Genomic DNA, 25233 nt, shown 5'->3' on the forward strand with positions numbered 1-25233 from the left:
TCTATATTGGACTTCTGTGTCTGACATCATGCGAAGGCACAGTGTCTCTTCTCAAAAAGAAGTTTAAACTCATCCATATGACTCCTAGGTCCCTTCTAGCTCGTTTCTGAGGGATGTGATGCAGCACAACAGCTCCTTGTGTTTCCCTTGGGAAGGGAAGAGAGTGTGTCCTAAGGCTCTCTTCCCTTCCAAAGATTGAAAAGGAAGAGATTGGATTGGTTAGTCCATGTCCCTTGCCATGGTGGCATTCGGGTGTGATGCAGGGCCATCAGTTAAAGGGGTCTGCCCATGAGGGGCAGTCCTCTGTGTCTCGGGATTCTGAAAGGTCTAAGTTCTTTATCCATTTAATTGGAGCACCCAGCCTGCCCTTTTTCCTTACAGTCTAACTTCCATCCACCCAGCCCTCCATATCCCAACAGAGAGAAATTGTAACGCTAGGAATATGACAGTAGTAAAAACATACATCAAAATACTGAAACAAATTAAAATTTCTACTTGTCTCAACATTGTAGAAGTAGAGAAGATTCCTTAGCAAGACACAAAGTAACAGAGAGCAAGACCCAAGCACTTTCATCTATAGCTACATTAACTGTGCCTTCCCAACAATTCTTTTTCCTGGTTGTGCCTATGCTGATCACATACTGAAGTACCCAGTCGGTGTCAGTTCACTTGATAAGACAGTGGTGTTAATGAGGCCAAGGTCAATTCTTAAGGTTCAGATAACTCATTTTAGTACATCAGGAACTTTGCAAGCTATTTTACAAAAGTGTTTCTGTTGGTTAAAATAAGGGGGCCCTGGCACGTGAGTAGGGGTGGCTCAATGCAAAACCCAGCTACCCCAGGGAAAGTAAGTTAGAGCGCTCACGCTTTGGATGGTCGATGTTAACCGTCTAAAATATTTAGCAATCCTTTGGTTGTCCTTGGAGCAGCTGGCACAGTGAACTTTTTATTTAAAGGAAAAATAACGAGATTCTTTTTGTGGTGGCAGGTTCCCCAGAATTTGTTGGCACTAAGATTTGTCTAGTTTTGGTTCTTATATCTAGGTAGTATATTTAAAAAAGAGGGTATAGGGGGTCAAGTATATGGTGATGGAAGATGATTTGACTTTGGGTGTTGGGCACACAGTGCAATATACAGATCTTGTAACATAGAAATGTACACTTGAAACTTACATAATATTATCAACCAGTGTCACCTCTATACATTTAATTAAAAAAACAACAACAAAGTCATAAAACTATTAGGAAAAATTTAAAAAGAGGGGCAGGGAATAAGTTTCTTTTGTTTAATACATTTAATTCTACAAATATTTATTTACAAGTATTTGCTGTGTACCCAATACTGCTTATGACTGCTTATAAGAAGCTAATGAACTTACAGCAAGACAACATTCCTACCAGGAGCCATTAAATGGAAGATGATGTGTAATTAAGTGCCAGATAATTGGTACAAATGTCATGAGCAGATGACTGATTCCGTGTTAAGGGTCCTGCATGGACACACATCCGCTCTCTAAGGAGACAGACTGTTGCAAACAGGAGCAGCGGGGAGTCCGCGCTCTGCTCATCATCTGATTACAGTGGAGGAGAGGACTCGCAGGCTGGGAGGGAGCAATCCTGGGTGTGCTGTGCCTTGAAGGAACAGGAGGTGTTTGAGTGTATGGAAAGAATGGGGAGAATATTCTTTTCTAGGAGAAGATGAGAGATGCTGTGGAGGGCAGTGGGGAAGTGAATTAAGGTAGGATCATGGGAGGCCTTAGATGTCAGTTCAGAAAGTTGTAACTAAAAGCGTGTGTCCTGGAAACTTTATTTAATCCCTCTCCACTGGATTGACTACCTCTTTCCTTAGGGGTCCCCACTGGACCTTGAACCAGTCACTCTGAAAGGCACTGATTTATTTAAAGATTTTCCTTTCACTAAATTAGACCAAGATTACACCGAGTACCTGGATTGGAAGTTGGCTGTTTTTAAAATCCCACATTTATCAATTTACCTATTATATTCAGGGTGAGTTAATTCTACAGATAGTTTGATTTTAACCATTTTATCTTGAATTTTAAAATTTAGATTTTTGTGATATCTTGCTCTCATTCTCATGCTGAGTACAAAAGACATAAACAGTAAATTCTTTTTAGCAATGCATTTAACTTAAGTCATATAAAAAAGATTCAATGAAAAGAAATTACAATTCCACAAAAATGTATCATCAATATTGTGTTAGTCATTTATCTCCTGTTGCAGTCACAGTGTGTTAGTCCACTGGTATTTAGCTTAGGAACTTATTATTTTTATTTCCAAATTTGAGTTTTAAGGAGAGATTTTACAATTAGTTGCTCATGCTGATTTTTCTTAGCTTGAGTTGTTGTTTAAGGTATGAAGCTGCTACTTCTGATGTTCGAGCTTTAGCAGTAACACGTGTGGCCCGTAGAAAACCTGTGCTTCTCACACACGTAGGGCCTCTGAGCTTCCGTAGCTAACAGTGAACTGAAATCTGTAAGTCATTGGGTATATTTCTCTTCTCCCCTCCCACTCATTGGCTCCGAACTATAAACTCTGCTTTTTTAAAATTAAATTTATTGGGGTGACACTGTTTATGATCTTTGACATGTAATTTATATGTAATAGTTTGTTTTATGAAGATGTTAAAAACATTACTGAAGAGAGAGAAATAAAAATACACATGAAGTGAGAGATGTATGACTTTAAGAGAACAATAGCCTGGAGACTAAAGGTGTGGTGAGTTATGAAGACTCTAAAATATGGCACTCAAATGACAGGAGAAGTTGATGCATCTGAAATAGGAATTCTCTCCCAGGAGCTGGTTTTCAGTAAAGTTAACTGCTGTGGGTTTGACATGTTGAACATGAGACATCTGTCAGAAAGTGCTGATTCTGCCTTTTCTCTGCTTTTCAGGGCAAACCCAACTTTCAGGAATGGTAGGCATAGTCCAGAGAGGCCCTCAGTTGCTCAGACCTCATACAGGATCCCAGGAAAGAGCATCTGTGTTCTCAGGGCACGCTCTCTTCACCTGGCAGTGCCTTTCCGAGGGTGTGGGCAGTGGGCTTGCGTGGTGGAATAATGGGGTAGTGATGCATGGTGTGTTGCTGGCCGTGACTGGACCCCTGTCTATGGGAGAAGTGTGGGGCAGAGTACCCAGCCACTCTCTTAAGCGTAGGTCAGGGGTGGGGAAATTTTTTTCTGCCAAGGGCCATTTGGATGTTTATAACATCATTCTCGGGCCATACAAAATTATCAACTTAAAACTTAGTCTGCTATATTTGGTCAAATATTTAATGAACTCACCCCTAATTCCTTGGCAAGGCCAGACCAAGTGGTTTTGTGGGCCTTATAAGACCCGCGGGCCAGACGTTCCCCACCCTTGGCATAGAGGCTCCAGTTAGCCCATCATAGAACACTCAGATTCTTCCATTCCATTTTTAGCACGAGATACACATCTTTCTAGACTCCTCCTGAGACCTCGCCCCAGTGGCAGCTAACTGCATTGTATGTGAGCTGCTTCTAGCTGTGGTATACTGTTTATTTTTTTCTTATTATGTTGTCATTGTCGTAAGTTTCTCAGATTTTGTCATTGTTGAAAGTAGTCATAATCGTAAATCGCGAGGTCCTTTGGCCAAGACAGATAGGAATGTGGCCTTGAGACCTTTAACTGGACTTGGTAAGATTTTCTTGTGTGTGTTTGGCTTTCTTCACTCTTGTAATTGAAAGGATGTGAACTGGTCTAGTTATCAGGTTTTCCCTCCTTGTTCTGTTTTAGCAGTCCAGCTCTGGCCCTCTGCCCCAGGTGTCTGGTCTGGCCGATACGCGGTTTCTTCTGAATTGCTAACTCATTGACATCTTTCCTTTTCACATATTGTAGTTTCCACCTCCTGGGTACGTCCCACTCAACAGAAGTGTGAGGTGGACTGGAACTCGGGGATGTCAGGCCTGGATACCAGGAGTTGTCAGTGTAGAACCTCACTTTCAAATACCATCTTGTAGTTTCCAGTTACTTTTTCACAGGCCCTTTCCAACTTTAATATTATCACAACCCTGTGAGATAAACCTCTTATTTGCCTACAGCTATTAATTGTTTACATCATGAATCAAAATTAGTTGCAAGTTTTTATGTTAGTGAGTACAAAAGATTGGGAAAAAGTTGACTTTTAATGAGATTTTAAAACTAATAGGTGAAAGCTCAGGCTCAGGAGGCAAAATTACTTGCCCAAAACCCATGGTGAGTAATGTAGTGAAGGCTGATTCCCAGTAGGACTAGTGATGTTAGGTGGTTCTTACTAAATATTTCCTATGTGCTAAGCAGCGTTTTAAGCACCTTAAGTGCATTAACTCGACTAGAACACGTTTGCCACCTCCCAGCCTGTCTGTGGGCTGACAGATAGTTCTTCTAAGCTTGCATTTTAGAAGGCAGAGAGTGCTAAGTGAGAAGAGCAGTGGGTTGAGAACTAATCGATTCTTGGTACTGCTTATAATTAAAGGGCAAAGCAGTGCCACGCGCCAAGGAAACAGCTGAATGGCACAAGAGGGACACACAAGGACAACGTATTGTCACAGGAGCCAGTGGGAGAGAGAGCTTCTGAAGGAAACTCTTTGTCCTTCCATCCAGACTGCTCTGCTGTGGGGCAGGGTCCAGAGCAGCTCCAGTCCTGCCTCCCTGCACCTGGCCCCGATGCCCGCATTGACCCCTACAGAGAAGTGGGCCATTACGTTTTCCTCTAACATCCTTGATGCACGATGAGGGTTTTTAAACAGAATCTCTCACTGAACGAAATAAAATAAGAAGGAACAGCAAATAAATAAAAGAGTTTATAGAATAGAGAGGAATAATCCTGATTTGAAGTCTAGCCAGGAGTCGTCTGCTGAGTGCCGCTTCTAGGGCTCTCTGGCTAACTTCAGCTGCCCACTGACATGCCATTTGATTTTGATGGGCTTTCTACTTTAGGAAGATTCAGTTCTTCCTAGAATTTGCTTCCAAGTTTTACCTTTGGGAATGGAGAAGGCCCCCTCAGCTTACCCCGTTAGCCCAAGACTGCTTTCCTTCTACTCCTGTGCTGTCCCGGTGCCCGTGGGTTCTGGTTTTATCCTGGGCCCCATACATGAGGAAGACAGTTCCCCACTGAGCGTAAACATTTCCTTGCCCATTACATGCAACCTGAGGTTTATATGGCATCTCGAACGACCTTGTAGTTTGACATTTGTGCTTCCTGGTATCTCAGTGACATTGGGCTTCAGCACCGAACAAAACTGATGCAAATTCCAGGTTTCATTTGGGTCAGTGGGGCTTACATTGTGATTACATTCTGTATAATTTTAATTAGCCAGTTGTCAATATAAGAATCTACCTAGAATAATATTGGAAATAACCAGACTATTCAATAGTACCTAAATTATATTACTAAATCACGTTTTATGTATTTGTTAAAAATAATGTTTATATAGTTCATATTAATAAGAATAAGTATTATTGCCCTAACTGGTTTGACTCAGTGGATAGAGTGTTGGCCTGCAGACTGAAGGGTCCCAGGTTCAATTCTGGTCAAGGGTGTGTACCTCGGTTGTAGGGACATCCCCAGTAGGGGGTGTGTAGGAGGCAGCTGATCGATGTTTCTCTCTCATCGATGTTTCTAACTCTCTATCCCTCTCACTTCCTCTCTGCTAAAAAATCAATAAAATATATTTTTTAAAAAGAATAAGTATTATTGAAAACAAGTTACTGTAAATAATAAGGGAAAAAAGTTTAAGTTCTCAAAGCTATGGGTAAGTACAGCTCAATGAAATACTGATTTTGTTTGTTTCCTTATGTTCTTCTGTATACTCACATTTGGGCTGACAGTTACATTCCATCTTCTTTCTTTTTTTTAAAACCTGGGTCTGAGGAATGTTTCTTGCTCTACTCTTTTGATTGTGCATTGGCCTGGTGGCTTAAACTCTCTATGTTCTTCATGTGTGAAAAGGAGTTAATAACCTCTCTACCCACAAACAATGGTAAGGATATTTTCCTTAAAACGTTATCAGTAAAGGGGGAGTGGTCTCATGTTCAAGTTTTTATTGATTTTGTATTAGGAATGTGTTGATTATTTTGAATAACAAAGAACTGTTTGGAGAAAACACATTAACTTGAAATAACCACAGATGTTGCTAGTTGGGATGCTTCTAGGGGTTACTAAGGTGAATTAGAAAGGGGGGAGAGAACAGATTTTGCACACATTTAGTAATTATTCCTGGGGAAATGATCCTAGAATTGTAAGTGATCCTAGAGTTGCCGTAAGCCATCTTTGAAAGATGACTTTTAGAGGTCATACAGTAAGTGGTTACATTGTGCAGATAACCTGAAGTGGACAGAACTGTGGGTGAGGATAGAATTTCCAGTTACAGCATCATGAAGATTTAAAAATTGCTGTATCTCAACTTAAGACCAACTGAACTTGCAATAGAACTGAAAATGAGACTCCATTGGTAGCAAATATTCTAATGACAGATTGCATGTGAAGAGCTTGGATAACTCCCTGAAATGTAAATGAATAAAAGCAAGTAATTTCTATTGCTTTATGTAGTATGTGATTTTATGTATGTATAAAATTAACATAATAAAGAAAATATTATAAGCTATTTGATTATTTGACCTACATCCCTAAAAGGTATATATTTAACATTTTTTAAAGTCTAAAATCTCATACTAAATCGAATAACAGTTAGTTTGCTTGCCCGTTTGTATTACTTTGCTTGACTTTTTTGAGAAATAACACATTAAGTCAAATAAGAATTTATTACCTGCAGCTTGTCATTTCTAAAGGGACAGTGTTAGTGACAATAAAGTCTAGAAATACACTACTGATTTGACATTTTGTTCCTGATGAATAATGTGTCATTTCTCTTAAAGCTTTATGAAATTTGTAGCTGAGATTTGTTTTAATCGGTATGGTAAGACCCACAGATACAGATATAATTGTCATGAAGGAAGAAGTTTGTAACCACAGAATCCTAGAAGCAGGCGACGTCGTGGCCCACCTGCAGGGCCGCTGGGTGTAGGGCAGAAGGCCCAGGCTTCAGTGGGGTTTTTGTGGGAAGCAGTGGGTAAGGCAGGGTAGATACAAGTTTAGGATTGAATAGTTTGAATAATTTCATGGGTTCTGGTCTACAGGGGTGGCTCCTAGTTGTCCAGGATCAGTCCCTGGGGTGACTTAGAGCCCTGGAATATTGCCTTACTGTGAGAGCGATTGATGAGAGAGATGGCGGGGTGTGGCCCTGGATTGGTTGGTGTGTATATCAAAAGTGCACGCTCGGGGGAGTCCTTTGCTGGCCCAGGAAATAGCCCTGGGAGGGGCTGCTTCTCCAAGATCAGGCCCCAAGTACCAGAGCATCAACACAGAATATAAGCAGATATAGCCTATACAGACTCTGTATGTTAACATCCAAAATGTTTTATAATTTAAGTTTCATACTTTCCTTATTGAAAAACATTGGTTGCCGTTGGTGCGTATAATATATTCATAAAATATTTATTTAAATTTTAATGAAAAGTGCATTTTATAAATCTGGCTTTCCCCACCCTAGTTCAGTCTGTCAGTGATATTTCTAGAAAAACAATTTATTGTATTTTACAGAAGAGATGTAAACAGAATATTGGTTTGTGAATTTTTAAATAGTTTTTTCCTCTGAATATTATCAATATTATTTATCCTTTAAGGATAATGGCAGCTTTTTTAGATTACATTTCAGAAACAAAGCAAACTAATGGAGAACTTCAGGACGGCACTGGGAACCCAGTTGTGGACTCAGGTAGTGTTTCTGTATGTATAGTATTTAGAGGTAGAGCTCATGAGAAATTAGAAAATATGTAACAATTTTATTTTCCAGATTCACTTTTTGAAATGGTGAGTTTTAGGGTGTCAGTCAAAGACAGTGTTAGTTTAAGCCTAATGTGACAGCTAGACGTTTGGAAATGAGACACTTATGTAGTCGAGACATACTTATTCGCTCATGGTCACGATCAGTTGCAGTTAGGGGACCATCTTAGTTCCACAGCCAGTATGATAACCCTAATTTTATTAAGCAACCTGACTCATGTATTTGAGGCCCCCCCCCCCCTTAACATTAGCTTAATAGCATGCAGGTTGGAAATAGGAATCTGATGCAGAGATTGGAAGTCAGATGAGGAGTACAATTTCACATGCTATCCCATCGCCCATTCCACCCTTCATTGCTCCGTTTGTAATAAGATAGCATAGCTACTAAGTATTGGGAAGCAGTATATTTTGCTTTTTCTTGTTTCCCACGGGGTCATCCATTGACTTTGACTTGTCATTGGACAGGATGCAGGCACAGAGGATTTAACAGAAAAGTTGTGCTAAATATAAATAGCCCTTTTGTCAAATTAGCCTTTGAAGTGTTAGGGAAATTTGGTCTTTATATCTGTGTATCAGGATCATGAAGAGTTGCATATAATAGAAAACTTGAGCTAAATACTTGAACTACCAGTTTGTTTCTTTTCAGCATATGAGAAGATAGGGGTAGGAGGTCTATGGTGGATTTGGGGACTCTTTCTGTTTTGTCTCCCTACTAACAGGATGCCTCCAGTTAAGGATGGCTGCTTCAGCTAGAACCCTGTCCATATTCCAGGCAGAGGAAGGAAGAGCTTGGGGATGGCCAAAGGGCCCATTCCATGCCCCCCATTTTTCCCCTTGTAAGGAGCTCCTTCGGAAGGCATGCCCGACAACTGCACCTTACACCTCCTAGAACACTGATGACGCATGGATTGGTAAGGGATTGTCTGAGGCCAACAGAGGTTGTCTTGTCTGCGTTTCCAGTCAACTCTTGAAGAGATCTTTGAACAGGGAGGAAGCTGGCAGTTTTAGTTTAAAAATAATACTAAATAGTAATGATGATACTGAAAGTAAGGATGATTATATTAACAATAATGTTGTTATTACTGCGCTTCTGTTATATAGTAGTTGCTATCTGAGTGCTTTATATGTTTATATGCATCATTCATGGAACCCTTATAACACCCCCCTTATCTTCATTTTCACCCCCCTTATCTTCATTTTTCCAGATGAGGAAATTGAGCTTATCAGAGGTTAAATAACTTGCATACGGTGACATAATTGGAAAGTGATATAGCCCAAATTACAAGTCTAGATCGTATGCTTTTGCCGCATTTTTATAATTTAAAAATCCGTAGTTCAGAAATAAGGAAACAAGGTGAAAGATACTAAGCCATTGGCCCAGGGTCACATGAGCAGTGAGCACTCAGCTTCTGCCCCCAGGTATTATTTCCACAGCCCTGGTGTGCTTTCTCCAGGTGCACTCTCTACTTTTATCCCCTTTATTTGGGCCTATCTTCTTCAGAGGTGGCTGTTTTTGGCTGCTATGGTTCTAAGCCCTGAAAGTTATGTTCCTTTAGAACAGTGGTTCTCAACCTTCCTAATGCCGCTACCTTTTAATACAGTTCCTCATGTTGTGGTGACCCCCAACCATAAAATTATTTTTGTTGCTACTTCATAACTGTAATTTTGCTACTGTTATGAATCGTAATGTAAATATCTGATATGCAGGATGTATTTTCATTGTTACAAATTGAACATAATTAAAGCATAGTGATTAATCACAAAAACAATATGTAATTATATATGTGTTTTCCGATGGTCTTAGGCGACCCCTGTGAAAGGGTCGTTCGACCCTCAGAGAGGTCACGACCCACAGGTTGGTGACCCACAGGTTGAGAACCGCTGCTTTAGAATGATTTACTTGACAAGGAAGCCTAAAAGGCAGTATAGCTTAGTGGCCCAGAGTGTGGACTTTGCTTGTGTTTGAATCCTGCCTGTGCCAGTTTTAGCCATGTGATCTCAGACGAGTCATGTACCTCTCGTGTTTTAGTGGTCTTATCTGTAAAATGGGTTAATTATGATGCCATTCCAGAGGGCTTCAGGTAGAAATAGCAAGTTAATACCATAAAGCTGCTTAATAATCATTAGTAATCTTTATACAAGTACTTTCCATTCTGATTCTATTATTTATCAGAAATGTGCATTTAAATTAAACTGAATATATTTTCTAGCAACTCTTAAGCACTTGGTAAATGTATATGGAATGAATGAAAATAAACATCAATTGTTTTGTGTTGTTGGCCTCTACTTTTTATATTGGTTAGAATATTTAGGTTATAGAAGATGAGTTATTTTTAATGTTTGTATTAACCCCTACTACCAAAATTAAGGACCAGTATTACATTTTGCTACTAATCTTGTGCTATTTTTTACCTCCCTTTTCTCATCTACAAAACCATTAGTTTATAAGTATTTTTATTGAGATTGTGTTGAAAGGTACTGCTTACATCCATGGCACTCTTAGTGATGTAAAAGTTTATGCCATCATATTTAAAAGTAGACGTTAATGACTGTGAATCTCTTCCTGACACATTTTCCAAGTAACAGCAGTCACCCATTAAATATTAATCTAATAACTGGAACGGTAATGTAATCATCGATAAAGTGACTTTAGATGGCAGCATCATTTAGCAGTGAGATAAGGACTGGCAAAGCAGGCTGTTTACCCTCTGACAGCAGTTTTTCAGCGTTACATTTACTTTTGCCTTTTCTGCTTAATAACCCGAGAGTTAAATCCTTTTAAAGGGAGACCATCCATCGCCTTTCACGTGTGTCATTCTCGCATCACAGAAAATGCTGCATAATCCTGAGATGACAGCCCCACCTCTGATGTCACCGAGGATGGTACAATCCTCTTGGAGCCTTCGCTGGGGCTCCTGCTGCTGCACTGGGGAAATGGTTACATTAAAGCTCACTCCCGTCATCTCAATTATCTCCTTGGAAGTAGTTTTCACAAATATAGCAAAGCCCTACGGTGGTTGTTTTCGGTAAGCTACCAAGGTAGAGAGCGGCAGAGGCAGAGGAGGGCGAGCGAGCTGGAGCACGGGCTGCTGAGCCTTTGTGAGAGGGGCTGAGGCGGCAGCTTCTCTCCAGGGCTCGGTGCTCGGAGCGCTTCCATTGACATCACCGTGTGCAGTGCAGGGCAAGCGGGGCTGCCAGGAAACCTGAAACTAATTTGCTTCCAGTTGACTAGAACAGCAGATTGTGCATTAGCTGGCTGCCTTTTCTAGCTAACTTTTCTCAAGCGTTAAGCTGATGAACTGGGCATTTTCTATGATCAATGGGTAACTGCTGGAGCTACAGTAATCTCTGTGAGTAACCTCTATTTGTAGGTCTATGCAGGCAAATCTCTTTTTATATATCGATCTCTTGTAAAATGCTGCTGTGAAATGATCCGTCTGTATTATTGACTGCTTTTGCTTACTAGTCCTGTCTTTTGATCGTCCCAGTGGGAGACTCCTGGGGCTACAGCAGGTTTTGCTGAATCCCGTCGTGGAGAAGAGCGTACTGCATTTATTCAGGGGTGCCCACGCCAACTGTGCTTTTAATTCCCCAGTCATCAGAAGGATGCCACCTGCCCTCTGAATGCTTTTGCCCAGTCCCTCACCTCGCTTTAACCTGGAATGTTTATTTTAGCATCGGACATTGGATTATCCAAAATTTTTATTTCTAAATAGAAAGCAGAATATTATTCTTACCTGTAATGTTATTTCCTTTCATTGGTTTGTGTGCTTTTTTTGTTCAACCAGCTTTCCTGGCAACACGGAGTTCTATCATACTATTTCTGCGCCCTGTTTTTGATATTATATAGAATGAAAGGGGAAAACGGGCTACCCCTATAGTTTTACAAAAACATAATATTGTGGCGCTTGATGGGACGAGGGAGGAGTTTCTCTTAAAGAGCTCCAAGTCTTTTCCACCTGCATGCCTGAGTATGGCTCTGCCTAGAGCAGTGAGGGAACAGCTTAGCTGTAGGGTAGCACCAAACATGTCTGTGAACATGTGGCCTGAGGTCCTTTCTGCTGGAAGTTTGTAATAAGTATTTTAACTCCTCGGTGCCTATATGGGGTGGGTGTTTCCTGTCTATTGAAAGTGTCACTTTTAGAGTAATCTAAGATTTATTTCTCCCTCACCAGGAAACTTGACTTTAAACTTTCTGTAAGATTTGCATTTTCAGATATACTTGGAATTACTGCTCATGTCCGGTTAGAGCCTGAATCCTTAGCAAAACTGGGTTTCTTGTTGAACATGTAAACTACTGCATGCAACTGTGCATCAGCTGAGGCTTATTACAGGCCGGAGGCGGAGCGAGGTGGCTGTTTACCATTGCAGCCGACTTGTCTTGACACACAGCAGTTTGGAGAAGTCCACAGCTGTAGTTAACATCGCTGCTAGGAGCTCCAGCTGTTTGGCATTCATGATTTTTAAAAGATTGTATAGTATTTTGAAACATCAATTTCATTTTTAAAAATATAGAATTTTATATGAGAATATATGTTAGTACTGCTATGTCCATGTTAACTTTAGCATGAGAGCCTACTTATAAACAAGACTGTGGAGTTATTTATAGGTTTACATTTTAAAATAAAAACAAAATGTCAGTGAAGATCAGAGAAATTTTAAAATTGGGTTTTTCAGAGAGAATGGTGGTTACCAGGGGTTGGGCGTGAAGGAAATAGGGACATGCTGATGTTGATTAAAGGCTACAAACTTCCAGCTATAAGATGAGTTCAAATTCTAGGGATCTAATGGACAGTTTAGTGGGTATAATTAGCAATATTGTACTATATACTTCCTAGCTGCTGAGAGTTAATTTTAAATGTTCTCAACACACACACACACACACACACACACACACACACATAATGGTAATTATGTAACATAATGGAGATGCTAGCTAAAACTGTAGTGGTAATCATTTTGCAGTCTATAAGTATAAAATGAACATGTTGCACACCTTACACTATGTTGTATGTCAATTATATCTCAATAAAGCTAGAAAAAAATAAATTGGATATTTAAAAGTGTGGATTCCTAAACAGGAAGAAGTAGTAGAAAATGGATAAAATAGATGAAATCAGAGGAGCAACTCTGATCAGAAGCAATAGATCTGGAAAGAGAAGTGAAAGGTGTAGAGATAAGAAGAAACAAACATTTTGAAAGGTGGATGTTAGAAAAAAGTGAAAAAACCAACTGATTGAAAAAAGGAAATCAGCTTTAGAAACAAATGATTTTGCCCGGCTGGTGTGGCTCATTGGCTGAGCATTGACCTGTGAACCAGGGGGTCATGGTTCGATTCCCAGTCAGGGCACATGTCCAGGTTGTGGGCTCGATCCCCAGTGGAGGGGTGTGTGGAAGGCAGCTGGTCAATGATTCTCTCTCATCATTGATGTTTCTATCTCTCTCACCCTATCCCTTGCTCTCTAAAGTCAATAAAAATACTTTTTAAACCCCAATGATTTTAAAGACAGGCTTAAATTCAGCTCTAACGGCTTCGTGTTTATACTTGATGATGAGTAGCCGTGCACATTGCAGAGGCTTTGGTTTAAAACCAGGGACCGGTCCTCTTCTCACTTATTATACCTTCTCCATGCTGTATGTGGGGCTGCTCCTCAGCCTCTAGAGCTGCCTCTGAGCTTGACTGGAATGTAAGCTAGTATCACTTCCCCAGGGACTAGAACTGAGTGAGAAAAGTGGGTTCTGAATCATTAGTATGTGAGGTGAGCACAGCTCTAACCGTTACTCACTCGGGAAAGCGTGTCTATTAAAGAAACAGTCTCTGTGTGTACATGCTGAGAGCTCATGCAGTGGTTGGCAGGCCTTTTCCTCCCCCCCCCCCCGCCCCCCCCCCCCCCCCCGCATATAAATACCTTAAATATCTGTGCTTTTGGAGAGTTATTAGTGACCAGACAAGTATCCTTGACTACATACTGTAGCCTTCTCCAAAATGTGACTTCCAGTAGGGTAAAGAGTATGTGCCCAAATATAATGTACTTAGATTATTCATTTTAGTAAATTCTCATTATTCATACCCGTTTTCTATTTGTTTGTGTGTGGGGGTGTGTTTGTTTGTTTTGGCGGAAACAGAGTTTATTGGGGGATAGACAGACTTCCCGCTGCAGCAGGGCAGCAGGAAGGGGCCCAAAGCGGGTTACCCTGCTGTTATTTTTATCATGCTAACTGTATTTTCGGTTGCTTAGAAAAATGGAATAAATTATTTTTCTGTGTGTGTTTTAATACAACTTTTTCTATTGCACCGCAAACCTGAACCATGTATCACTGTGTTACTGGAGGGCGTTCTTGATGATTAGACATAAAAACATTGATCATTATTATTCAGAGTTAAAGATGATAGAAACTTATAGGTTAAAATGCATTTGAGATTTTTTAGTTTTACAAAGCTTACTTTTTATATTTGCTTTGTAAATTGGACCTTTGTGTTCCATATTTTTATTAATTTTATGAAATTTCATACTAAAGGGGACAAGCAGTCATCCTTCTGTCTATATGGGATTGAATTCCTTCCTGACAGTTTAGGGGGAGGTTGCCTTTAAGCTTGTTTTTGCAAATTTTCCAGTGTTAAAATAACTGAAGAATTTATAGTTCTTTTATCATACTAACTGATTGTGTAAGTTTTAATGTGTTTGCTGACTGATAGTTATTAGGAAGCTGAGAGCACCCGGGGCATTATTGCATTTACTAGTATGCAGAAGTGTAGAGTCATGGGCCATTCATTGTGAGGGAAATTAACTATGAGCTGTAAAATAAAGAAGCGGTAGGGGCGATCTTTTGCTCTCTTGAGAAGGATCTCGGGGTGATTGGAGGGGCCAACCAGACCAGAGTGAGCCAGCCTTTCTCTTGGTAGGAATGAGAGGCTATGCTTCCTTTCGTTGATGTCTATTTGATTTAAATAGTTGGACCTTTCAGTTAGGAGGTAGGAACTCTTGAGATTATCTTTTAGAATAAAAACGTAGTCATTTAAACGTAGTCAGACCAGATATTGTTTTAGTTCTCTGGAGAAGTGCTTCTCATACTTCAATGTGCATATAAATTATCTAGGGTTCTTTTTAGAAATACAGAGTATGGTTAGAAAGGCCTGGGGTGGTACCTGAGTCTGCACATTAACAAACTCCTGGGTGATACCTGTGCTACTGTCCCAAGGCCACACTTTTGAGTAGGAAGGCTCCAGGGCAGTGCTTTCAAATAGAATGTTCTGTGATCATGGAAAAAAGTTGCATATCTGTGTGATGCAATATGATAGCTACTAGCTACATGTGGTATTGAGCACTGGATTTTCAATTTTCTTTCATTTTAATTAATTTAAATTTACACAGCCATCTGTGGTGATGGCTACCATATTGTATAGCATAACTTTTAGAGACTAAGATGATCAATTGAAAAAATTTATGCTTAATGGTAATGGCTCATGTAAGATAATGTTGAATTATAGAACTGTGGCCAAGGTTGTCTCTCCTTAACTTTACCGCTGCCTGAACCTGTCTGCAGTAGACAAGCAATATAGGTGGAGTTGCTGGCCTGAAAGCTCCCTGATGTCAAGAGCCATGCTGACCTTGTTTGTCGATCTGTTTTCCAGTTCTCAACACATATTTGATCCCCAGTACAGGCTGGCTGAGCAAATGGAAGAATTACTAGCTCTAAAGTTCAGAAAGACCCCCCCAGGTTTCCATTCTGTTCAAGCCTATACTTGGGAGTAGATGACAGAGCTTGAGTGGCACCGACATGTACTATTTTGCTGGTTGATTATAGGATATTCTTTATTCATTGATTTAACAAATATATCCCTTTTGCTAGGTATTGTTGTTCTAGGTTCTGGGGATATAATGGTGAAGAAAGTAGACAAGATCTTGCTTTTTGAGTTTATATTATGCTGGGAACAAAACAAAACAAAACAAAACACAACAACACCTTTGCCTAAAGACAATGGGGCCCCAATTTCTAGGGAATGTGTATACAGAGAATTCATAATTGTTGTTCTCTTGAAGGCTCTAGGCACAGACATGACAATCATATTCCCTTGGGGAACCTATATTCCATTGCTCAGAATCTCTCATGCTAAACTTTTTTTACTTGCTTTGCATTTCAGCTTTCAGTGGCCAAGTATGCAGAACACTTGCCGTATAGTTCTTGTTATTAGGATTATTACTTTCTTCATCCATTTTCTTTTAAGGACTTTGCTAGCCAGAATGGAAGAAAATCCATTCTATTTACTGGCCCTCAAACAGGATTATTCTTTGAAGCACATTATGGAGCAAGTTAATTTCTCCATGATTTGAAGAATTATTTTTTTCAAAATTGAGGTATAATTGACATACAACATTATATTAGTTTCAGATGTACAACATAATGGTTCAATATTTGTTTATATTGTGAAATGATCACCGCAATAAGTCTAGTTAACATCTATCACCATATAGAGTTAAAAAATTTTTCTTGTGATGTGAACTTTTAAGATCTGCTCTCAGCAATTTTCAAATATGCAATACAGTATTATTAACTACTAGAGGCCCGGTGCACGAATTTGTGCATGGGTGTGGTCTGGCCGGCCCGCCCTGATGGGAGCTGATCGGGGCCGGGGCAGTGGGGGGTTTAGGGGGCGCGGGAAGTTGGCCACTGGCCCTGTCCCTGATTGGGGGCAGGGTCGACCAGGGGGGTGGGGCTGCAGGCGGTTGGCCCGCCGGCCCTGCCCCCGATCAGGGTGGGGGTGCCAGTTGGGGGCAGGGCCAGCCAGCTGGGAGGTAGTGGGGGGCGGCAGTCAGGGCCCCGATTGGGCCAGTTGGCCGCTGCAGTACACGTCATAGCTACCGGTCGTTCTGTCGTTCCGGTAGCTTGGCTTTTATATATATATAGATAGCCACTGTGCTGCACATTGCCTCCCCATGACTTAATTTATTTTATAACTGGAAGTTTGTACCTTTTGACACTCTTTATCCATTTGCCCATCCCCACCCTCAGCCTCTGACAACCACCAATCTGTTCTATGAGCTTGTTTTGAATTTCTTTTTTTATTATTCCACATTGAGGTCATATGGTATTTGTCTTTTTCTGACTTATTTCACTTAGCATAATGGCCTCAAGGTCCATCCATGTTTTCACAGTTGGTAAGGTTTTCTTTTTATGGTTAAATAATATTCTATTGTGCATCAATACCACATTTTCTTTTTAAAATTTTTTTCAGAGAGAGAAAGGAGAGAGAGAGGAAGAGAGAGAGAGAGAGAGAGAGAGAGAGAGAGAGAGATTGATTTGTTGTTTCGCTTATTTATGCATTCATTGGTTGATTCTGGTATGTGCCCTGACTGGGGATTGAATCCGCAACCTTGGTGTAATGGGATGACAGTCTAACCAACTGACAGTTACCTCCAGCCAGGGCAATACCATATTTTTTTTATCCATTCACCCATTGATGGACACTTAGTTTTTTTTCATTATCTTGGATGTAGTGAACATGGGAGTGCATATATCTTTTCAAGCAAGTGTTTTCATTTTCTTCAGATATATACACAGAAATGGAATTCTGGATCTTATGGTAGTTCTAGTTTCAGTTTTTTGAGGAACCTGCAACTGTTTTCTAGAGTGACTGCACTAATTTACATTTCCACAGCAGTGCACAAGAGTTCCCTTTTCTCCACATCCTCGCCAACACTGGTTATTTCTTGTGTTTTTGACGATACCCTCCTAACAGGTGTGAGGTGATAGTTCATTGTGGCTGAGATTTGTATTTCCCTGATGAGTGACATTGAGCATTTTTTCATGTATAGTTGACCCTTGAACAGTGGGGGTGGGGGGGGTTAGGGGCACTGAACCTCTGCACAATTGAAATCTGCATATAATTTTTGACTGCCCCAAAATGTAACTACTAATAGCCTACTGTTGATCAGAAGCCTTACCGATAACTAAAACATCAATTAATGCATTGTGTTATGTGTATTATGTACTCCATCTTACAATAAAGTAAGCTAGAGAAAAGAAAATATTATTAAGAAAACCATAAGGAAGAGAAAGCACATTTACAGTATTTTTAAAAATATATTTTTATTGATTTTTTTAGAGAGGAAGGGAGAAGGATAGAGAGTTAGAAACATTGATGAGAGAGGAACATTGATCAGCTGCCTCCTGCACACCCCCTACTGGGGATGTGCCTGCAATCAAGGTACATGCCCTTGACTGGAATCGAACCTGGGACCTTTCAGTCTGCAGGCCGACCCTCTATCCACTGAGCCAAACTGGTTAGGGCTACAGTATTTTTTTATTGCATGTAGATGAACCATGTAGTTCAAACCTTTATTGTTCAAGGGTCAGTTGTACTTGTTGCCCATCTGTATGTCTGCTTTGGAAAAACGTCTGTTCAGACCTTCTGCCCATTTTTAACTAGATTGTTTGCTTTTCTTGATATTGCATTGTATAAGTTTTTTACATATTTTAGATATTAACTCCTTATCAGATACAGGATTTACAGATTTTTTTTTCATTCAGTATGTTGCCTTTTATTTTATTGATAATGTCCTTTGCTGTACATAAGCTTTTTAGTTTGATGTTGAAGAAATCTTTTTTCTATTACATTTTATTCTGTTATTAGAGGCCCAGTGCACGAAATTCGTGCACTCGGGGTGGTGGGGGTGGGGGAGTTCCCCAGCCTGGCCTGTGCCCTCTCACAGTGCGGAAACCCCACAATCAATCTCCCCAAAGAGGTAGGCCCTGCCCACCCATTCGGGGCTCCTCTATGGATTGCCCCAAAGAGGTAGGCCGGAGCTGCGCGGAGCCACCGGGACCCCCGCCTCGCTGTTCGGAGCCGCTGGCCCTGCCTCAGTGCAGTGCACATAGCTTCAAGTCCCCGCCCACCCACACATGCCTTGCCGCACATGCAGCCTCCTGGTGATGGATTGTTACGGTGTGAGGGCATCATGGCGTGAGGGCATGACGACCACATAGGCTTTTATTAGTATAGATGATCCTGTCCTCATGTTCCAGAAATGGACAACTATTTAATACACAACCTTAAGCACTCTCGAAATTGTATCTTTTTAAAAATATACATCTTCATTGATTTCAGGGAGGAAGAGAGAGAGAGGGAGAGAGAGAGAGAATCATTGATTGGCTGCCTCCTGTGTGCACCCCCTACTGGGGATCAAGTCTGCAACCGGGCATATGCCCTGACCAGGAATCAAACCATACCTCCTGATTCATAGATCAATGCTCAACCACTGAGCCACGCTAGCCGGGCCTGAAATTGTATCTTCTTAATTGTATCCCATTTCTTTCTCAGTATATTAAACAAAAAGAAAAATTTTAAGTAAGTGGATTTAGTTACTTGTAGAAAAAAGCATTTTTACTAAACAACAGGAAATCATTTGTTGGGAATCTGACCAAATACAGAAAGCTGTGGATAAGATTCCTGGTGAAAAAGGATGACTCCTGAAGGAATATAAATAGATACCCTGAAAAGTATATATATTTCACGTGAGTGTAGAAAGCTCTTCTCTCTCCCCTTCCCTCCTACACATTTTATACTACATTTTCTATCCTTAAAGGGGAAAAATCAATGCAGTAAAGTTATGAACTTTTATTAATTTAGATTCTACTAGTGTGCAGTTATATTTAGGTAAGCGCTAAAGGTCCTTGTTTTATACTTAGCAAATCCCTTTGTCACATATATCAGACCAAATTTGGGCAGCACTAATTTAGTAAGACTTTCTGGAGGAGTAACAGCTATTTCAGTTTCAGTTGGGTTCTTACATTAGTAATAGATGCAGACTGACAGAAGGCAAAGCACAGCTCTAACACGTTAGGTATCAGAAGTTGGCACAGGCTGAGCAGTGGCTCTGTGGATGCTTGCTGAAATTAAAGAGAGCGGGGACAAAGGCAGGGGCTGATAACGGTGTGGATACTGGCTGGAGAGGGAGAAGGGGCAGCCCTTGCACCTTTGTGCCATCTATCTGCCTTGTCCTGGCTCAGGCACTCACCATCTTACCTGCACCATTGCCAGCAGCCTGTGTTACTCCTGTGTCTGCTTATGCCTGCATTTCTCCCCTGTGCACCCATCACGTGCTGCAGGGCGAGCTAAGCAGACTTTTCATGCTTTGGCAATATTCAGCTGTGAATCCCCTATGTTCAGTATGTAACAGGCAATTAATAAATGTTTGCTGAGTTGAGTGAATGGATTTTGGAAATGACTGACATTTAATGGAAAGTATGACCCTGTTTAAAAGGGCGCAGAAAGAAAACAGTAAAGTAAAAGAAGAATTTGTGTGTGTGTGTTTAAAATACCCTAAACAGTCCTGAGTTTTAAACATAAAAGAATAAATCAGAAATTCTAAATAAAAAGGTCAGGATTAATATTTTATGAAGTTTAGTTTGCTGTTAAAGACAGTTCAAGAGGTGACAAGAAACGCAGACAGCAAACATAAACCGCTCTTGCATTCTAGCAAAGGGCGCCTTATTCGGAGGGAAGGATCCGATGTTGTCTCATGAGGTTTAAGGCTATTTCTATCCAGAAGCTACAACTGGAAGATTTTTTTTCATTCTTTATCGTGTTTGGTAACGTCGCTGCTCTTAAAAATGAAAGTCTGAGAACTCAGAGGCCTCTTAGTTTTTCCCAGGAATTTATTCCTGAGAAACAAACGATTAGGAATCTAGTCCTGACTTAATGTTGCATGGAGTACTTTATTGAACATCATTGCATGTACCTTAACCAAGTCAGTTAGCCTCCAAGAACACTCATTTTCCCTGGCCTGTACCAGTCCTTATTTAGGTAAGCAGTAAGTAAAACGTGTGAGAACAGTACTAACTAGAACAGTGGACTTAGAGCAGAAGGACTGATTAGAATGGGGAAGCAGGCTGTTTGTCACACAGGGCTCTGCCTTTGTCCTTCTCCCTTTGATCTCCTTTCGTTGACCAGTTGCCAAGTTGTAATATCAAGACATCGCAAGCTCTCTCTCTCTCCCGGGGGCACACTCACGCCTTTCTTCCCCCTTTCTTTCTCCGGTGTGCTTTTTCTCCCCACGTTGTCAGGGTTCCCATGAGACTTGCAACCAGGGGAGCAATGCCATCTAGTCTTGACCCAGACTAACCCCCTGAACTGGTCCCCAAGGCCTCCTTTTCTCTGACTCTCCACGGAGCTTACCGCAGCCTCGCCTAGGCTGCTTCCCTCCTCACTAAGCCCTTCCTGGTTTCACCTCCCCAGCTTTAATAAATGTACTCTCAAAAAGAAAAAAAAGGCATCACAAGCATTGGCCCACAATTAATGCATTTGCTGTCTCCTTTATAAGCTACATTTTAATGAATATCATTAAAAATGGGCAAAATATAGAATAGTGGATAAAAAAGCTGTGGTACATTCATACCATGGAATACTATGCAGCAGTAAAAAAGAAGAATCTCTTACCCTTTGAGACAGCATGGAGGGACCTGGAGCATATCATGCTAACTGAAATAAGCCAGTCAGAGAAAGATAAGTATCACATGATCACACTCATATGTGGAACCTAAGTAACAAAATAAACTGATGAATGGAGTGGATCCAGAGACATGGAAGCATAGAACAGAGTGCGGAATCTCAGAGGGAAGGCGAGGGAGGGTGGGTGGGTGGGAGGTAATTAAAGACCATATATGCGTAACCCATGGACACAGACAATAGGGTGCTGAAGGCCTGGGAGGGAGCTGGGCAGGCTGGAGGGGATCAATGGGGGAAAAAAGGGACACGTGTAATACTTTCAACAATAAAGAATCATTTTTTTTTTTAAATGGGGAAAATAAATGTTCTGAGAGGCTAAATGAACTGACTAATGTAAATGAAATGATGTTCAGTAAAGTACTTTCTTGGAAGCCCATTTTCTTGATTTTTTTATGCTCACTCTTCTTTGGGCCAATTTTTATTTTAGTGGTTGTTTTATAGATGTTAATGTAAAATGTTAGAAAAAACTCAGTGTTAAAGTTTAACTTTCCTTCTCTTTGTTGACTGGGTTTCACTACAGTACATTTTGTAGTTAAATTCACAGATGGCTTCTATGGTCACTATGGGCAATTTCGTTAAAACACTTCATGATAGGCAAAAAATTGTAGCCTTTTGAAGCTTTAAAATATGAGCTAACATCATGTTTATTTCAAGCATATGTACTATATGTAATGCACAGCTAAAATTCTCTGGACATTTTAAGGAGGAGAGGTGACTTCTTGCAAAGCTGGTGATTGTGGGAAGGCTTACTGAAGGAGAGGGAGTTTAATTAGTTCTTGAAAGGTGAAAATAATCCGATCATGTGGCGATAGGAAGAAAAACTATGCCATATGGAGAAAAGAGGTTAAGCAAAGGCAGGAAGTATAAAGCTCAGTGTGTACATACCATTAACTTTATTTTCAGTATACAGGGTGGGGCAAAAGTAGGTTTATAGTTGTGAATATGTGAGACACAGACTTTATTCTTTTCCTCTTTTAAAAAAAAAATTCTCACCCAAGGATATGTTTAAAGAGAGGAAGGGGGATGGAAGGAGAAATGGGGGGAAGAGAGAGAGGGAGAGGAAGAGTAACATCAATGTGAGAGAGAAACATCAATCAGTTGCCTCCTGTATGCATCTCAACTGGGTTCAAATCCGCATCCTTTTTGGTGTATGGGGCGACCTTCCAACTAATTGAGTCACCTGGCCAGAGCCAGAGTTTAATCTTGTATTACTATTTTATTATTTACTAATTTTTGTGTTATTTTCCATATGGACAGCTGTAAACCTACTTTTGCCTCCACCCCTGCCCCCCGTATATTGGACAGAACACTTTCAAGGTGTTCATGTGCTGCCCCCCTCCTTCAGTTAGAGAAGCAGTGGTATAACTTTTGAAAAGGGAGTCAAGTGAGACAGTAGATTGGGAAAGGTAGATTGGGACCAGATTATGGATCCTAACTTTTGGATGAAGGAGTTTGGACTTGAGACTTTATTCTGTAGGCAATGGGGAACTACTGAAAGCAATCTAAATTTTTGTTTTAGAAAGATTATGCTACATAAGATGAAATGGAAAAATGAGGCTGGACATTGGATGACCATTTTAGAAGATATTTTTAAATTTCAGGGAAAAGATAGAAGACACATCCTATTGTACCTCCCTACCAGCAGAGATGGAGGGGAGGGAAGGGATATAGGAGTAGCAGAGGTGGGATAGACAAGCTGGTTTTGATTGCTTGTGTCATGTTGGTAAGTACAGCATTCCTTTGAGCCTGTTTTCTCAATTATGTTAGGTCTATGAATTACTAGATTTCTTCACGAATTTTATATTCCGTAATCATGAATTTTTGGAAAGCTATACTTTAGCTTCCGAAGTAATGAAAAGCATTGTAAAATCTAAAGGAAATATTTCCCACTATGAATTAAGTCTTTCTCTAATCATTTTAAGATATTTAACTGTGTTAAAGAAAGAAAAACATGTTTTTGGATTGTTCACTTTTTTCCTTTTATAGCATACTAGTGGCCCAACACGCGAAATCGCACACAGTAGGCCTCCCACCACGGGATTCGGTGGGAGCCTGCAGGAGCTGTGGTGCGCCCGCAGGAGGGAGGCGGGGAGCGAGTGCTGGCGCCTGCCGGAGCTGGGGGGGAGGGACAGAGAGGTGCTCCATGCATCTCCTGGTGACCAGTAGCACAGGCACCCCTGCCCACCTGCACATGCCTGCCCGCATGCGCATGCAGCCTCCTGCTGATCAGTTGTCACAGCGTGACAACCACAGGCTTTTTATTAGTATAGAAGATTAACAATAAATTTATAGCTTTAAAGTGCTGAAGAAACTAAAGTCCCTTGAGCGATTAAGGGAGAAAAAAACTGTTTAAAGCCTAAAAAACTATAAAAAGGTGTAAAAAAATGCCATTTAGGATACTTCCCAATTCATTTTGAGAAGTCAGCATTACCCTAGTACCAGAACCAGAAAAAGACCAATATTGCTTATGAATATAGATGCAAAAAAACAAAAACAAACCTAGAAAACTGAATCCAGCAACATATAAAAAGGATTATACATTATACACCATGATTGAGTGGGATTTATTTCAGGAATGCAAGGTTGGTTCAGTATATAAAAATCAATTAATAGTATACATCATGTTACTAAAATGAAAGACAAAACCCACATGAGCATCTCAATTGACAGAGAAAAAGCATTTAATAAAATTTGACACACTTTCATGATAAAAACACTTGAAAAACTAGAAGTAGAAGGGACCTCCCTTATCCTGATACTGGGTGTTTGTGTAAAACACCCAGCTAACATCATACCTAGTACTGAAGGACTAAAAGCTTTCTCCTAAGGTCAGGAACAAGACAAGGATTTCTGCCCTAACCACTTCTATTCAATATCCTGCTGGAAAAGGAAAAAGTATCCAGACGGGAAAGAAAAAAGTAAAACTCTCTATTCAGAGATGGCATGTATAGAGGAGGAAATCTTAAGGAATCTACAAACAAGCTGAGAACTAATAAATTCAGCAAGATTGCAGGGTATAAGTTCCACATACAGTAACCAGTTGTATTTCTGTGTGCTAGCAATGAATAATGTGAAAATTAAATAAAAACCCCATAGTTCTACATGTCATAGTATCAAAAAGAATAAAATACTTGGGAGAATTAATGTAGTCACTAGGGAAATAAATGCAAGTCAAAACCACAGTGACATACCATTTCGTACCCCCTGAGATGACTATCATAAAAAAGATGGACCCCTGTGATGTTGCTGATAGGAATGTAAAATGGTGTAGTTGCTTTGGGAGATTGGCCGTATCTCAAAACATTAGGTGCTGGAGTCCAACCCCAGCAGATCCAGGGGTCCCCAAAGGTGTGGACGGAGTCGGCTAAGAAGGAATGACACGAAGACAGCCTTCAGTTGATCAGCAGCCTAGTCAGGACCTCTAGCCAGGATCTCCAGCCAAAGTTCTGGTTAGGAACTCCAGCTAAGCTCTGGTTAGGATCTGATCAGGATCTGATGACAATCTGATGTTTATTGTCTTGTTACATCCATATTTATACCAGCCGATTTTAATCCTGTCAATTTCTATTACAAAGGTTAGGGCGTTTCTTATCTCCATTCCAGGGAGTAAAGATTATGTAGCTTAACTACCCGCCTGGCACTTAATTAAGGGGTTGTATCTCCTCCCTAACCTCAGGGAAAAATCCCCACCTGGGGAAACAACCTTTCTCGGAGAGGTGACCTTGGTTAAAACACATGGTGCTAAGGAGAGCAAACATATTAAGAACAATATGCTATATATGCCAGGTCCCTTGAAACATATGCTGTGCAGATGTTTCTTTCCTGCAGCGACTGTGTCAAGCAGCAAGGATGGACCGGCTTCCGG

General features: G+C 40.6%; 1 protein-coding gene across 4 annotated transcripts in view; it reads left to right on the forward strand.

Annotated features, from left to right (window-relative positions):
• PSD3 (pleckstrin and Sec7 domain containing 3) overlaps nucleotides 1-25233 on the forward strand; it is a 429912-nt gene that overhangs the window by 133284 nt on the left and 271395 nt on the right. The window contains exon 1 of one of the 4 annotated variants that reach the window (XM_070408522.1): nucleotides 10869-10887. The exons of 2 other annotated variants lie outside the window; for them this stretch is intronic. Coding sequence is in view for 1 of the 2 variants with exons in the window: in XM_070408521.1 (XP_070264622.1) it covers nucleotides 11181-11211 (31 nt within the window). In the remaining variant the exon portion in view is untranslated. Of the gene's footprint in view, nucleotides 1-10868; nucleotides 10888-11101; nucleotides 11212-25233 lie in introns of those variants that run through there. One more of the 4 variants, XM_070408521.1, reaches the window with a different exon arrangement.

This window comes from Myotis yumanensis, unplaced genomic scaffold (genome assembly GCF_028538775.1).
Source record: "Myotis yumanensis isolate MYYU_CA2020_CCGP unplaced genomic scaffold, mMyoYum1.0.hap1 SCAF_3, whole genome shotgun sequence".
NCBI lineage: Eukaryota > Metazoa > Chordata > Mammalia > Chiroptera > Vespertilionidae > Myotis > Myotis yumanensis.